This window comes from Trachemys scripta, chromosome 3, assembly GCF_013100865.1.
Source record: "Trachemys scripta elegans isolate TJP31775 chromosome 3, CAS_Tse_1.0, whole genome shotgun sequence".
NCBI classification, from domain to species: Eukaryota; Metazoa; Chordata; order Testudines; family Emydidae; genus Trachemys; species Trachemys scripta.
In genome coordinates, this window is record NC_048300.1 from 116,581,221 (window position 1) to 116,598,565 (window position 17,345).

General features: G+C 42.8%; 1 protein-coding gene across 2 annotated transcripts in view; it reads right to left on the minus strand.

The window, feature by feature from the left end:
* DCBLD1 (discoidin, CUB and LCCL domain containing 1) overlaps nt 1-15,636 on the minus strand; it is a 77,541-nt gene extending 61,905 nt beyond the window's left edge. For both annotated transcript variants that reach the window (XM_034765804.1, XM_034765803.1), the window contains exon 1: nt 15,321-15,636. In XM_034765804.1, the coding sequence (XP_034621695.1) occupies nt 15,321-15,417 (97 nt within the window). In that variant the 5' untranslated portion in view covers nt 15,418-15,636. The remainder of the gene's footprint in view (nt 1-15,320) is intronic.
* Between the last annotated feature and the right edge of the window lie 1,709 nt (nt 15,637-17,345).

The window sequence follows — 17,345 nt, forward strand, 5'->3', positions numbered from 1 at the left end:
ACATATTCTGGAAGAGGTATTAAATCTCATGTTCCTGGCTTAAAGACCATCTTTGTTAGGGATTAGGATGGGGCTGTGTGTGTGTAGGATGGAGGGAGAAAGGACAGATTATTCCATATCTGCCCACTGCGAGATTTCTTGCACTTTCCTCTGAAGAAATGGTGCTGGCCACAGTCAAAGGCGGGATACTGGACTAGAAGAACTATGGGTCAGATTAATTGTGGCAATTTCTATGTTTATTCAATCAGGAAGGTACATGTGCTGTATGTGACACCTCATGGAGGAACTAATGACAATGTCATGCCCATTGTGTGGCCTTGTCTATGCTGAAGTGTTTTGGAAGTTCTCCCAGTACTGCTGTAGCATTGGTGCAGGTTTGTTGGTGCTGGCAACAGTTGCGGTGCCAGCATAGGCTGGTAGGAGTCTTTTTTTTACCATTACAAAGCAGGGCTAAATGCAACAGTAATAAAAAATGCTGGTAGCCAATCTGTACCACTCCCATTGCTGCTAGCACCTATGGAGCAGCACTGGTGCTAGGGCCACAGAAAAAATTGAGAAAATGCTCAATGTAGAGGCAGACCCAGTGTGATCAGCCAGTCAGGGTTAGTTCTGATGTCATTGTGACGGGTTGGACCACAGAAATCCCCTTGGGAGCTGCCACCTGATGTGCAAAGACTACCTCTGCTCCTGTTTTCCCTGCCAGCTCAGGACTCCAGCACCCTGTCTTGCTGAACCAGACACTCCCGTCTGGCTCCAACACAGACCCTGGGTCTGAATAACTTGCCCCAAAGCTGCAAGTTTACCTGAAAACAGCTCACAGAAGCGTGCTTGTCTTTAGCACTCAGATGCCCAATTCCCCATGGGGTCTAAACACAAATAAATCCATTTTACCCTGCATAAAGCTTATGCAGGGCAAACTCATAAATTGTTCGCCCTCTATAACACTGATAGAGAGATATGCACAGTTGTTTGCTCCCCCAGGTATTAATACATACTCTCAGTAAATTACTAAATAAAAAGTGATTTTATTAAATACAGACAGTAGGATTTAAGTGGTTCCAAGTAGTAACAGACAGAACAAAGTAAGTCACCAAGTAAAATAAAATAAAATGCTCAAATTTATGTCTAATCAAACTAAATACAGATAAGTTCCTCACCAGTTCCAGAATGCTCCCTTTTACAGGCTAATCTCTTTTTAGCCTGGGTCCAGCAATCACTCATACCCCCTGTAGTTACTGTAGTTTGTTTCAGTTCCCTTCAAGTATCCTGAGGGGGTGGAGAGGCTCCTTCCTTAGCCAGTTGAAGACCAAAATGGAGGGGTCTCCGACAGGTTTAAATAGACTCTCTCTTGTGGGTGGAGACTCCCCTCCTCCCTCCTATGCAAAGTCCAGCTCCAAGATGGAGTTCTGGAGTCATCTGGGCAAGTCACATGTCCCTGCATGACTCAGTCTTTACAGGCGGAAGCCATTGTCCACATGGTATCTTGCATGTCTCCAGGAAGACTTCTTATGTGGATTGGAGCATTCCAAGATGCATTGTTCTCCAAGTGTTTCCTGATCAGGTACTTAACCTGGCAAATTCCTTCCTAAAGAAGCTGACCAAATGCCTCCCAAAGCTTACTTAGAAACCAAGCAAACATACAGCCCATATTCTTAACCTCAGGTAGAAAATGATATATATGTACAAAAAGGATGAATAGCTATAGTAGACCATAACCTTTATGGAGATATATTACATGGCACAGGCAGCACAAAACATATTCCAGTTATGTCATACATACATTTATAAGCACCCCCTCCCATAAAGCCTTATGGGGTACACTGTCACAATTGTATTTGCAAGTTGATCTCTCTTTTGGACAGTTTGGGTGTTGCTGTGTTGCCAGACAGAATGGAAATTTCTCTCTATCTCTCTCTCTCTCTCTCTCCCCAGACTGGCTTAACTGAAACCACACCCACATTCTCTTAATAGGTCTTACTTTTCTATGGTATTTAGGCAATAATCTTAGGCCTCACAGACATAAGGGAAACATTGCTGCCATTCCAGCAAATGGCTCATTCACTTTCCCCAAGCTGATGTTGAAATAGTCACTGCCCATCTAAGGTACTTACATGGCCCTCATTAGCCTAGTACTGAGCACTTTCCACTGTTTAATGCATTAATCTGCACAACACCCCTCTAGGGAAGGGAAGTGCTATGTACCCTGTAATGCTGCCAGACTAGGTCAGATCAGGGCCACAGGCCAGTTCATTGGGTGTTAATATAGATCAAAGTGTTAAATGTATTCACATGGTAAACTTCATGAAAACTAGTGGATTGCTACTTTGTATTTTCACTTTTCTGTTCCTGTTACAATGTAATAGCTGGTTTCAGAGTAGCAGCCGTGTTAGTCTGTATCCGCAAAAAGAAGAACAGGAGTACTTGTGGCACTTTAGAGACTAACAAATTTATTAGAGCATAAGCTTTCGTGGACTACAGCCCATTTCTTCGGATGCATCCGAAGAAGTGGGCTGTAGTCCACGAAAGCTTATGCTCTAATAAATTTGTTAGTCTCTAAGGTGCCACAAGTACTCCTGTTCTTCTTTTTGCGGATACAGACTAACACGGCTGCTACTCTGAAACCTGGATAATGGAGTGGACAGTATGCTTATAAAAATCTGAAAATTACACAATGCTGGGAAAGAGTTGCAAGCCCTTTTGAGGACCAGATTAGAATTCAGAAAGAACCTTGACAAATTGGAGAACTGGTCTGAATTCAACAAAGATAAGTGAAGTACTTTGCATTTAGGAAGGAAAAAAAAAAAATCACACAAAACTACAAAATGGAGCATAACTGGGTAGGTGGTAGTACAATGGGATGCAGTTGCCAAAAAGGCTAATAAAATTCTGGGGTGTATTAATAGGAGTGCTGTAAGTAAAGACTAGTTTACACTAGACACGCTACAGTGGCTCAGCTGCACTGATGCACTTGTGCCGCTGTAATGCGTCTGGTGAAGACGCTCTATGACAACAGGAGACAGCTCTCCCACTGGCATTAATAAATCCACCTCCATGATAGACGGTACCCTATGTCGGCGGGAGAAGCTCTTCCATTGATGTAGCACTGTCCACACTAGCGCTTAGCCCAGGGTAACTTACACCACTTGGGGGGGTGTTACCTAGCAGCTCTGTGTTCTTGGGGAACCAGGGCACAGTACCCAGCCTGACTCACGAAAGACCTTCCCCTCCCCCCCCCAGCTTCTGCTTGAATCAAAACCGATCAGAAGAAAGACTTACAAAAAGCAATGAAAAGGCGGTGGGAGACACACCTAAACCCCTGGAATAAGGATGACAGGATTAGGGAAACTCCCCTAGCCTCATTTACATCGAAGATGGAACAAGGAGGCATCTCCATTAGCATACAGAATGGAGAACAGAGATTCCAAGGCAAGAACCCGCATGGAACTTCCAACACAAAGGCCTATTTTAACACCCTATAACTTTAGCTTGGAAAACTGATTTGGTCTGAACATTCCCAGATTTACTGTGAAGGCAAAAAGAACACTTCTGCGTAGCCTGAAATACATTCATTTAAAGAACATTAAAAATTACCCTGACATGAAACTGTCTTCTCTGATGTTTGTCTCTCTAGTTAAGTCTTCCTGAAAAGTTGTGTGCTGGCTATATTTGAAGAAATTATGCAAAGTTATTTTTGTTGTTGTTGTAATAGATAGTTTGGGGCCCAATTCTGTTCCTACTGAATTCAATGGAAAGTGTTTTTGTTTGCTTGTTTGAAGTTTGTGCAAAGTTTTCTGATTTGACAAGTTGTGTCATGGGAGAGCATTCAATAAGAGCATAACTGTAACAAAGCTAGTCTTGAACCTAAGGCTTTATATACTCAAGCTAGTGCTTACAACACCCACTAACTCTCAAATACCTACAAATGATGGTGTTATTTCCTTTTAGTATCTTTTCAATAGTTTATCACTGATCAAAACTAATTGTACAGGTTTATCTTCCATACAGAGGCAGTCTTATTCTCCTCCAATTACACAATATGTGAAAAAGTATGATTTTATTAAATTGCATATATTGCCTTAAAGGTGGCCATCTGTAAAACAAAATCCCTATCCTAAGAACATTACGAGTTAAACTGGGTGGGGAAAAAGTTAGTGTTGTGACCTAAAAGGGGAAGGGACAATCAGAGTCATAGACTTTAAGGTCAGAAGGTACCATCATGATCATCTAGTCTGATCTGCATATTGCAGACCACAGAACCTCACCCACCCACTCCTGTAATAGACCCCTAACCTCTGGCTGAGTTACTGAAGTCCTCAAATCATGATTTAAAGTCTTCAAGTTACATAGGATCCACCATTTACACTAGTTTAAACCTGCAAATGATCCATGCCCCATGCTGCAGAGGAAGGCAAAAAAATCCCCTGGGTCTCTGCTAATCTGATCTGGGGGGAAATTCCTTCCCGACCCCAAATATCATGACCAGTTAGATGCTGAGCATGTGAGCAAGACCCACCAGCCAGACACCTGGGAAAAAATTCTCTGTAGTAACTCAGAGTCCTCCCCATCTAGTGTCCCATCACTGGCTATTGGAGATGTCTGCTGCTATCAGTTGCAGATCAGCTACACGCCATTGTAGGCAGTCTCATCACACCATCCTCTCCATAAACCTATCAAGCTCAGTCTTGAACCCAGTTAGGTTTTTTGCCCCCACTACTTCCCTTAGAAGGCTGCTCCAGAATTCCACTCCTCTGATGGTTAGAAACCTTCATCTAATTTCAAACCTAAACTTGTTGATGGCCAGTTTATATCCATTTGTTCTTGTGTTAACATTGGTACTTAACTTAAATAATTCCTCTCCCTCCCTGGTATTTATCCTGCTGATGTATTTATAGAGAGCAATCATATCTCCCCTCAGGCTTCATTTGGTTAGGCTAAACAAGCCAAGCTCTTTGAGTCTCCTCTCGTAAGGTAGGTTTTCCATTCCTCCGATCATCTTAGTAGCCCTTCTCTGCATCTGTTCCAGTTTGAATTCACCTTTTTTAAACCTAGGAGACCACAATTGCACACAGTAGTCCAGATAAGGTCTCACCAGTGCCTTGTATAATGGTACTAACACTTCCCTGTCTCTATTGGAAATACCTTGCCTGATACATGCTAGGACTGCATTAACCTTTTTCACAGCCTCATCACATTGGCAGATCATAGTCATCCCGTGAGCAACCAATGCACCCAGGTCTTTCTCCTCCTTTGTCATTTCCAATTGATACATCCCCATTTTATAGCAAAAATTCTTGTTGTTAGTCCTTAAGTGCATTAAGGACTATTAAATTTCTTCCGATTTCTATTACTCCAGTTTACACGGTCATCCAGATAATATTGTACGATATTCCGGTCCTCCTCCATATTGACACTACCGCCCAACTGTGTGTCATCCAGAAATTTTATTAGCACACTCCCACTTTTTGTGACAAGGTCAGTAATAAAAATGTTAAATAAGATTGGTCTCAAGACCGATCCCTCAGGAACTCCACTGATAACCTCCTTCCAGCCTGCCAGTTCACCTTTCATTATGACCCGTTGTAGTCTCCCCTTTAACCAGTTCCTTATCCACCTTTCAATTCTCATATTAATCCCTACCTTGTCCAATTTAACTAATTATTTCCCAGGTGGAACTGTATCAAATGCCTTACTAAAATGCAAGTATATTAGATCTACAATATTTCCTTTGTCTAAAAAAATCAGGTATCTTCTCAAAGAAGATCAGGTTGGTCTGGCATGATCTATCTTTTGTAAAACCATTTTGTATTTTATCCCAATTACTGTTCAAATTTATGTCCTTAACTACTTCCTCTTTCAAAATTTGTTCCAAGACCTTGCATACAATTGTCAAATAAACAGGCCTGTAGTTTCCCAGATCACTTTTCTTCTCCTTTAAATATAGGAACTATTAGCATTTTCTCTAGTCATATGGTACGACCCCCATGTTTACAGATTCATTAAAAATCCTTGCTATTGGTCTTGCAATATCATGTGCCAGTTCCTTTAATATTCTTGGATGGAGATTATCCAGGACGCCCCCTGATTTAGTCCCATTAAGCTGTTTGAGTTTGACTTCCACCTCGCATGTGGAGATTTCTACCTCATATTCTTGTTCCCATTAGCTACCCTGCCACTACCTCTAAGCTCCTCATTAGCCTCATTAAAAACTGAGGCAAAGAATTTGTTTAGGTGATGGGCCATGCCTCGATTATCTTTAATCTCCACCCCATCTTTAGTGGTTAGCAGTGCCACTTCTTCTTTCCTTGTTTTCTTCTTATTTATATGGCTATAGAACCCTTTACTATTGGCTTTAATTCCCTTTGCAAGGTCCAACTCTGCTTGGCTATTGGCATTTCTCACTTTATCCCTACACTTTCTCAGGTTTTGAGAAAGTATCTGGGCAGATGGGACAACTCTCTTGGTTACAATAATCTGAATAACCATGTTGAGTAGCTTCTTTGGTTCTTCTATGTTTTTGCTTTACAACACTATCTTGTCAGGCATAGGAATGACAATGGGGAATGCTGAAGTGGAGATTAATTGCATATTACTAGCTGCAAAAAGTGAATTTTAAAGAAAAATCTGAAGAAGGAGGAAGTGAAGTCACTAGGTGCACAAGTTCAGGGAGACCGTTTGAGGGATACAAAATGGCATGAAAAAAAATGTGGAACTGCAGGAGGAAGAAGCAGCCAAAAGATGCATGAAGGTGAGTAGGAATTGAAGGGTGTAAGGCTGAATAGTAGGAGACCAAAGCAGACTTGTAGGCAGTGCTGAAGCAAGAAGAAGCTGAAGATGAAGAACCTGAATGAGACATGGAAGAAGACAGAAAGCCTCTAGAGAAGGGAATCACAGGATCATATCAGCTGGTGAGGAAGATTATTTTTACTGAGACCAGGTGGGTGAGGTAATATTTTTTATTAGACCAACTTCTGTTGGTGAGAGACAAGCTTTTGCGCTACATAGAGATCTTCTTCAGGCCTGAGAAAGGTCCTGAGGCCAGGTCTACGCTACACACTTACTTCAGTATAACTACATCACTCAGGGGTGTGAAAAAGCCACTTGTTGTATATCGGAAGGACAGAACAGGTCGTGCTGGTGGGGGAGTGGCACTATATGTGAAAGAAAGCGTAGAATCAAATGAAGTAAAAATCATAAATGAACCAAACTGTACCATAGAATCTCTATGGATAGTAATCCCATGCTCTAATACTAAGAATATAGCAGTAGGGATATATTACCCACCATCTGACCAGTATGGTGATAGTGACTGTGAAATGCTCCGGGATATTAGAGAGTCTATAAAAATAAAAAACTAAATAATGGGGGATTTCAACTATCCTCATATTGGTTGGGTACATATCACCTCTGGACGGGATGCAAACAAAGTTTCTTGATACCTTAAACGCCTGCTTCTTTGAACAGCTAGTCCTGGAACCCACAAGAGGAGAGAGAATTCTTGATTTAGTCCTAAGTGGAGCACAGGATCTGGTCCAAGAGGCGAATATAGCTAAACCGCTTGGTAATAGTGACCACAATATAATTAAATTTAACATCCTTGTAGCGGTGAAAACACCACAGTGGCCAAACACTGTAGCATTTAATTTCAGAAAGGGGAACTACACAAAAATGAGGAAGTTAGTTAAACAGAAATTAGAAGGTACAGTGCCAAAAGTGAAATCCCTGCAAACTGCATGGAAACTTTTTAAAGAAACCATAAAAGAGGCTCAACTTAAATGTATATCCCAAATTAAAAAACATAGTAAGAGAACCAAAAAACTGACACCATGGTTAAACAACAAAGTAAAAGAAGCAGTGAGAGACAAAAAAGCATCCTTTAAAAAGTGGAAGTTAAATCCTAGTGACAAAAATAGAAAGGAGCATAAACTCTAGCAAATAAAGTGTAAACATATAATTAGGAAGGCCAAAAAGAATTTGAAGAAAAGCTAGCCAAAGACTCAAAAAGTAATAGCAAACTTTTTTTTAAGTATATCAGAAGCAAGAAGTCTCCTAAACAACCAGTGGGCCCACTGGACGATCGAGATGCTAAAGGAGCATTCATGGACGATAAGACCATTGCAGAGAAACTAAATGAATTCTTTGCATCGGTCTTCAAGGCTGAGGATGTGAGGGAGATTCCCAAACCTAAGCCATTCTTTTTAGGTAACAAATCTGAGGAACTGTTCCAGATTGAGGTGTCATTAGAGGAGGTTTTAGAACAAATTGATAAACTAAACAGTAATATGTCACCAGGACCAGATGGTATTCACCCAAGAGTTATGAAGGAACTCAAATGTGAAATTGCAGAACTACTAACTGTGGTTTGTAACCTATCATTTAAATCAGCTTCTGTACCAATTGATTGGAGGATAACTGATGACATGCCAATTTTTTTAAATGGGCTCCAGAGATGATCCCCACAATTACAGGCTGATAAGCCTGACTTCAGTATTGGGCAAACTGGTTGAAACTATACAAAATTTTCAGACACATATATGAACATAATTTGTTGGGAAAGAGTCAACATATTTTTGTAAAGGGAAATCATACCTTACCAATCCACTAGAATTCTTTGAGGGGGTCAACAAGCATGTGGACGACCGGGGGGGGGGGGAGGGGGAGGGAAATCCAGTAGATATAGTGTACTTAAATTTTCAGAAAGCCTTTCACAAGGTCCCTCACCAAAGGCTCTTAAGCAAAGTAAGCCGTCGCGGGATAAGAGGGAAGGTCCTCTCATAGGTTGGTAACTGGTTAAAAGAAAGGGAATAAATGGTCAGTTATCAGAATGGAGGGAGGTAAATAGTGGTATCCCCCAGGGGTCTGTACTGGGACCAGTCCTGTTCAACATATTCATAAATGATCTGGAAAAGGGGGTAAATAGTGAGGTGGCAAAATTTGCACGTGATACAAAACTACTCAAGATAGTTAAGTCCCAAGCAGATTACGAAGAGCTACAAAAGGATCTCACAAAACTGGGCGACTGGGAAATAAAATGGCAGATGAAATTCAATGTTGATGAATGCAAAGTAATGCACATTAGAAAACATAATCCCAACTATACATATAAAATGATGGGGTCTAAATTAGCTGTTACTACTCAAGAAAGAGATCTTGGAGTCATTGTGGATAGTTCTCTGAAAACATCCACTCAATGTGTAGCGGCAGTCAAAAAGCGAACAGAACGTTAGGAATCATTAAGAAAAAGATAGATAATAAGACAGAAAATATCATATTGCCTCTATATAAATCCATGGTACGTCCACATCTTGAATACTGCGTGCAGATGTGGTCATCCCATCTCAAAAAAAGATATATTGGAATTGGAAAAGGTTAAGAAAAAGGCAACAGAAATTATTGGGAGTATGGAACAACTGTCATATGAGGAGAGATTAATAAGACTGGGACTTTTCAGCTTGGAAAAGAGATGACTAAGGGGGAATATGATAGAGGTCTATAAAATCATGACTGGTGTGTAGAAAGTAAATAAGAAAGTGTTATTTACTCCTCATAACACAAGAACTAGGGGCCACCAAATGAAATTAATAGGTATCAGCTTTAAAACAAACAAAAGGAAGTATTTTTTCACACCATACACAGTCAACCTGTGGAACTCCTTGCCAGAGGATGTTGTGAAGGCCAAGACTATGACAGGATTCAAAAAGAACTAAACAAGTTCATGGAGGATAGGTCTGTGATATTGCACTCCATATGCTTTATGGAAATATGCTTATGAATATGACATAACTGGAATATGCTTTACGCTAAATACCCCTTGTATGGTGTCATTTGAAAGCTTGTAATCTATTAAGTGTGTTCATCCTATTTGTTTGCATGTATTATTTCTAAAAACAACAGAACTTGTGGCACCTTAGAGACTAACAAATTTATTAGAGCATGCTCTAATAAATTTGTTAGTCTCTAAGGTGCCACAAGTTCTCCTGTTCTTTTTACGGATACAGACTAACACGGCTGCTACTCTGAAACCTGTATTATGTCTATATCTGAAGTTAGGAAAATAAGATATAAATAATGTAAACATATTAAGTGGAGGCCATTAAGGGTGCTCCATAAACAATCAGTTGTAGATGGCCTTAGTTACTTGAAAGTAGTTACCTGTGTACCTGTGGGTCAGCCTAGGGGGAATGGAGACTAGGGGTCTTACAGTGACATGTGACCATGTCACCCGATAATGAAATCCATCTTATTTCTGCTACTCTTCCATTTAGAAGGAGGGTGGGAACCCAGAGAGACAAAAGATTCTCGCCCTGTGCTAAAGCTATAAAAGGGGTTAGAGCAGGACAAAAGGGGCTGCCAGTCATGAGAAAACCCCTTCTTACCACCTGAGATGTCTTCTGGATCTAACAAAGACTGTACTGTGGAAAGGACTGGGCCCAAACTAGGAAGGAGTCTAGTCTGTGAAAGAAGCTTATTAGACCATCTCTGAGGGCAAGATATTACCTGTAATCAATTTCTTAATGTATTAGGCTTAGACTTGCGTGTTTTTGCTTTATTTTGCTTGATGACTTACTTTGTCTGTTATTACTTGAAACCACTTAAATCCTACTTTTTACATTTAATAAAATCACTTTTGTTTATTAATAAACCCAGAGTAAGTGATTAATACCTGGGGGAGCAAACAGCTCTGCATCTCTCTCTATCAGTGTTCTAGAGGGTGGACAATTTATGAATTTACCCTGTATAAGCTTTATACAGAGTAAAACAGATTTATTTGTGGTTTGGATCCCATTGGGGGTTGGGTGTCTGGGTGCTAGAGACAGGTATCCTGCTGAGCAGTTTTTAGTTAAAGTCTGAAGCTCTGGGGGTGTGGCCCAGACCTGGGTCTGTGTTTCAGCAGGCTAGCGTGTCTGTCTCAACAAGGCAGGGTTCTGGAGTCCCAAGCTGGCAGGGAAAACGGGCTCAGAGGTAATTTCAGCATGTCAGAGATCCAAGAGGATCTCTGTGACGGAATCCATCACAAGGTCCATCAATGGCTATTAGCCAGAATGGGCAGAGATGGTCTCCCTAGCCTGTTTCCCAGAAGCTTGGAATGGGCGATAGGGAATGGATCACTTGATGATTACCTGTTCTGTTCATTCCCTCTGGGGCACCTGGCATTGGCCACTTTCAGAAGGCAGGATACTGGGCTAGATGGACCTTTGGTCTGACCCAGCATGGCCATTCTTATGTTCTGTAATGACCTTAACATCCCATGTAGACAGTGCTATGTCGGTGGGAGAGCTTCTCCACCTCTCCATCTCACAGAGGTAGAGTAACTAAGCCGACAGGAGAGCTCTCTCCCATTGGCTTAAAGCGTCTTCATCAAAGCGCAACAGTGGCGCAGCTGCATCAGATGCAGCGTTTGCAGTGTCCTGAGTGTGACTCATCTAAATACAAGATTGAACAGATAGTTTAGCTTTAGTAGTTAGCACGTATTCTAAGGGACCATTCAAAGTGAAGTGGCCCATTAACACCACTTTAGTCACAGGACAAAAAGGGGAGTTAGTGTTAGTTTGCTGAGGCATTTTGTATAGAATTAAGGGAAGTCAGGTGAGAAGCAGGGTGGGATAAAAGAGGTTGAAGTGGTAGTCAAGGTGGGAGATGGCTCTGATATGGGCCATGGGTTTTGCAGGGAGAATGGAGAGGAAGGATGGATGGATTTTGGAGCTACTGAACAGGAAGGAACTAATGGGGGGAGGAGGGGGAAAGAAAAGCCAGATTCAGTATTTATCATCCAGAGACTGATACAAAAAAACAAGTAAGGCCCTACCAATAAGACCCAGCTCTCTCTCTACTCTCAGCTGCTGGAAAGGAGGACGGTGCCTGGATTAGTGCCAGAGTGCCATTTCTAGACCTTGCTCCTGGGCTCCATTGTTTATATAAGCCTCTGATTTATAGCTCTCCAAACCTCTCTCTCTCTCCTCTGCATTTACCAGGTCTGGGGCCCATTGTGCTAGGTACTGTAGGACATAATAATGATGGTCCTTGCCTCAAACAGTTTATTCACTGATGCCCATAGGTTCTACATAGGCCATGTCTATACTACAGGGACTACAGCAGCAAAGCTATGGTGCTGTAGCTGTGCCAGCAAAATACCATAGTGCAGCTGCAGCCTTCAGTGATGGAAGGCGTTTTTCCATCTCTGTAGAAACACCACCTCCCTGAGCAACAGTAGCTAGGTTGATTGAAACATTCTTCCACTGGCCTAGCTGCGTCTACACCAGCTATTATGTTAGCATAGCTATGGAGCTCAGGGATTTTTCACACACTCCAGGGCCACAGCTATGCCAACCTCAATTTTAAGTGATCAGACCATAGCTGCCTACAAACTCATGAAGACAGAACACCACAGATTGATATTCAGAAGTTGATCTTTGCATTCATTAGAGCTAGGAATTTTATTTTAAATATAAGATTGAATTTCTACAAGAATAGATGGCTTAAATCCCACCAGTAATGAGGTAAAGTTCTGTTTCTTCTTCTCCCCCTTGTTCTCCTCCCCCCCAACCTTTTCCAAAAGTTAAGGTCCTTCCCCCTCCCCCCTTCTTCTTTTGTAAGTTCTAACAGGCAGGACTTGGCAAGAGCCCAGATGTGCATGGTGGAAAGAAAGAGAGTCAAATACAACACTAAGGGCTTGTCTACACTAACACTTCACAGCGCTGCAACTTTCTCGCTCAGGGATGTGAAAAAACACCTCCCTGAGCGCAGCAAGTTTCAGCGCTGTAAAGCGCCAGTATAGACAGTGCACCAGCTACACCCTTCATGGAGGTGGGTTTTTTAGAGCGCTGGGAGAGTTCTCTCCCAGAGCTCTGCCGCGACTACACAAGCCACATTAAAGCACTGCCACGTGGGACCACATTAGCATCGCTAGTGTAGACTAGCCCTAAGTTAGTAATTTTGGGCAACAGGCAAGATAGTTAAATCCTTAACTGTGAAAAGAGGGACCAGAGAAGAATTAAGGAGAAAGGTGAGAAGTTCAGGTTTGCCTCCTCTTGATCATGAATTTGAGCTGGTGGAAGCAAGTCCAGGAAGAGATACCAGAGAGTTGAAGATGTGAGGCTGAACAGATAGGAAGAGAAATGGATTTTGGAGTTAACAGCAGAGAAAAAGGTAACCACAACCATGCGATCACTGAGGGACAGAATATGTGGAAGAGCCTCTTGTTAAATCTCTAAATTCTTTATTATTCATATGGAGTCAGAACTGCACTGTTTTTAGTGGGGCCAAACCCAGTTAAGCTTAAAAAGATGTTTTCCTTAATTAAAACCAGTTTCCAAACCACCTCACCTCTCCCACAGTTATTCAACGAGTACCAAAGATCCAAGTTTCAGAGACTTCCTCAGACAATATGAGGTTCTGTAATACACTCCAAATCAGAAAAAGAGTCACCACTTACTCCCCGCACATGGAAAGCTGGACTCAGATTTTAATGCCAATTGTTATTGCTAAATGACTCTCCCTTGGATTGTGTTTTACAAAAACCTTTTTTAAATGTTTCTGACACCATAACACATTTTTGAGTCTCAAAACTGAGTAATAAGCCAAAAGGATATGGGAGCTCCAAGAGAGAAATATATAGAATAAATATATGATGGGATTAAGCATACTAAATAGAAAATAAAAGGTATACAAAGCTTGAGAATCAAAGGCCACTAGACTGATACAAAACTTCAGCTTCAAAAGGCTAACGAATACGTATCAGAAATGCAGTTTCAGAAAACATATGCATTTTCCATACATGGTCTTTCCACAAATAGGCTAAAGGCAAAGAAGTTTTTAGTATTACTGTTGGGATGCTAACCGTGACAATGTAAACCCACACACCATGTGTTTTTGAATCTGTAGCTAGACTGAAATAATAGCACTGGGTGAAGCATATACTTCCCCTATCTTAATGAGGTGCTATGGTTGCATTTTAATAATGATCACAAATTCCAACATTCATTATTTAACTGCTGGTTTTCCTAAGTTTTCCTAAGAAAGATGGATGGTTACTCCTGTCATGTACTGATGTTCCATGGCAATAAGGTTGCAAATTTTGAATATAACTATAGCTACTCTTGATTGTACAGGAAATTAAAATGTTAGCCACTTAAAAATTAGGACAAACAGGTGAGTATACCATCTGTAATAAAGTTGCTTGCACAGTCCCGTGGGGTTTCTACAGAACTTGTTCCAGCAAGAGTGAAGGCAGTTCTGTTTAATAAGCAAATACACAATTAGATCCATCTGTATATAAAGCTGTATAAACTGCACCAATGCTATCAGCATTCATAGTGAATGAAAGTTAATAGCAATGAGACTGTGTTCTTCACAGAGATGGTCATTGCACAAGTACCTTTAAAATGTTCCTCCCTGTGCTTTATAATGTATATCCTCTATCATTATGTAAGATCGGAACCAGGAAAACAGTAACCTTTGTAGAAATTAATCCTGCATATTACCTACAACTTGTTGTGATCTTTCTTCCTTGTTTATTTAGCTTTAGAACAGGGCTAATTAACCAAAGATTAACAAATCATCGGTACAGTTGCTGTAAGATTGGTTACCACTTTAATCCTGTGGATACTCAGACACACGGATAAACCAGGCATGGATTAACCAGGTCAAACTATATACAGCCCTGAGACCAACTAAGAAACCATAATTCATGGTTAGATTGCCAGAGTTAAGTTTCCCAGCTGCCAGAGATAAAGCAAATTGATAGAGTAAGGAGGATCAGACAAAAAAGGAGGAAATCCCCTCCCGCAAAATGGCCAAGGGGCAGCATTAGCTAGTAGCCCCATTTTCTTAGCCTTGTCCTCATGGGGTTCAGTGTTGCCTTTTGGTCTGGCAAAGCAGAGAAGGGATCACGTTAGGTCCCGATTCTGGGTTTCAGGTATGTATGGTTTGGGAGTTTTCGCAGCTAAGGCGCTGATGGGGCCCCATTCTCTAGCCTTAGATCAACTGCACTAGGTCCTGCTCCAGCTGAGAGGAGCTTGCAGCGTCTGCTGCCTTGCAACCCCCCCACGCACACGTGGGTTAACAAGCCAGGGAGCAAAGGGGAAGCTACTAGAGAAGGGAGAGGGCACAGAAGGGAAAAACCTCAGACTAACACCACACACACACAACAAAATACACAAAACACCTGGGCACAGAAGTCCCGGGGATCAGACTAGGACAAGAGCCCGAGCCTTGTGTGCCTGGGACAGGCCCCCTCCGAGCTGGCTCTGCTGCCCCCCGCAGGGTGCCCAAGTCTGATAGCAGTGCCCCCTGCTAGCTCCCTGGGGAGGAAGGGGGGAACTCACCCAGCTTCTCCGCCTGCAGCCACGGCGGGGCAGAGAGTCCGAGCAACAGCGCCAGGAGCGCGGAGCGGGCAGCCTGCAGTCCCCCGATGCAGCCCATGGCTCTGCCTCCTGAGGGGGGGGGCAACTTTCCCCACTCTTTGCTGCTGCTCCTTCTCCGCCGGGGGCTGCTCTGGTGCCGAGAGGCTCCTTCAAACCCAGGCAGCCAGTGTCTGCGTGTGGGGTGGCGGGGCACCCGCCTGGCCCCTGTCCCCGTGGGGCGCTGTGCGAGCGAGGGGCTGCGGTGCGGCAGGCGGCTGCTCCCTCCTGTCCCGCCGCCCGCGTCTCTCTCGAGGGCGGCAGCTCCGCATCTCTCCTCCCCCTGCCCAGGAGCTGGGGGTGGGGAAAGGAAACCAGAGGACGAGAAGCACTACAGTTCCCATTGGACGGGGCTGTGGGGCGGCCCCCAGCCTCGCCTCGCCTCTTCCCCCAGCAGAGGTGCAGGCCAGGGTCCAGCGGGGAAGGCGGGCGGGGTACAAGTGTCTCTCTCTCGGGTGGCGGAGTTGCAGCTGCGGGTCCTTCGTATCGCTTGTGGCTGTGCCCAGCTTGTATCTCCGCTCATGGCACGGGACAGTGCAGCTCCATGGCCATGCTGCACCTAGTGACCTCCGAGACACTCAAGCGCTGCTGGGGGTACAGCGGGGCCAGCCCCAGGAGCCTGGCGCGTTTGAATCCCCGGCGGAGCTGGGGGTGGGTCATGGCTTCAGAGTGTAGCTCCGGGTTGGGAGGGGTAAGTTAGGAGTTTTGTTTGGGCCCCGCAAATCAGAATGAAAGTCCTGAAACTGTTCCAAGGCATTGCAGGAGCTATGCTTCTTGCAGCTGGAGTTACTGTGACCTTTCTGCTACCGCAAGTGCAGAATTCAAGGGGCTTAGTTTGCAGGGGTTCAGACAAACTTTTTTCCTCAATTTGGATCAGCCTGGGTTCGCGCTTTCACTCTGGCTCTGTGAGTCTGAATCAGCCTGAAAATTCAGATGAAACCAATGTTTTGCCTGGTTTTGTGTAGTAATCGTGCAAAGCCACTGAAGACTGGTTTGAAATATCACCACCTCCAAATGTCCAAAACATCAGAAGTCCTGCTCTCCTAAAATCATGAGATCAGTCTAAATATTATAAACATACATACACACACATTTTGGTTTTTCTTATTTGCCTTCTGTTTTTTGAGCCTTTCTGGTGTACATGAGTCACACGTTCAAGATTTCCTCTGCAACTGTGGGGGCTAAAATTAAAGCTGTTCAGAAATGAAAGCTGACATTGTCACATCTCCACTTGTCTCATGGAGCTGGGGCTTTAAGTACAACGTCAAATATTGCAAGAGTTGCAATAAAATCATGAGTGGACAAAACTGAGATTGTGTAACCCTTACTCTTACGAACAGTAATTTTATTTACTTCAATGGGACTGATTGTGTGAATAAGTGAGTAATATAGTCCTGAGTTGGCCTGGATTTTCTACTAGAAAACATAAATTGACTCAAGTTCACCAACAGGTTCACAAACCTGGCCTTGAATTTCTAGTTTCTAAAACCTGAAACCAAGCCCTTGTTTTCACTAAGCAAAATGGTGTCTTTTTAACTCATACTAGCTAACATGTTGAAATCCTAGACGGAGGTTTTCACATACATACCCCTCCCCTCATTCCAGCTTCTTTGTCATATAAAAAAGCCAGAGCAGCATAAGGGTATGTCTACACTGCAGCTGGGAGCAAGCCACCCAGCCCAGGTAGGCAGACTCCCTCTAACTTGGCTTGAGCTAGTACTCTAAGAATAAAAGTATGGACAAAGCAGCTCCAGCAGAGACAGGCTAGCCAGCCAAGCTCAGACCAGGAATCAAAGAAGAACAGCTAGTAAGGTTATATTAGACATTATTATTAGTGTCCTGGAACAGCTGCGTGGACCATGAAAACCAATCCAATATGCAAATATGTATTATAAATTATATTGATTTGTATTATATCAGTTCAGTTCTAGAAAATTGCTTTTAAAAATA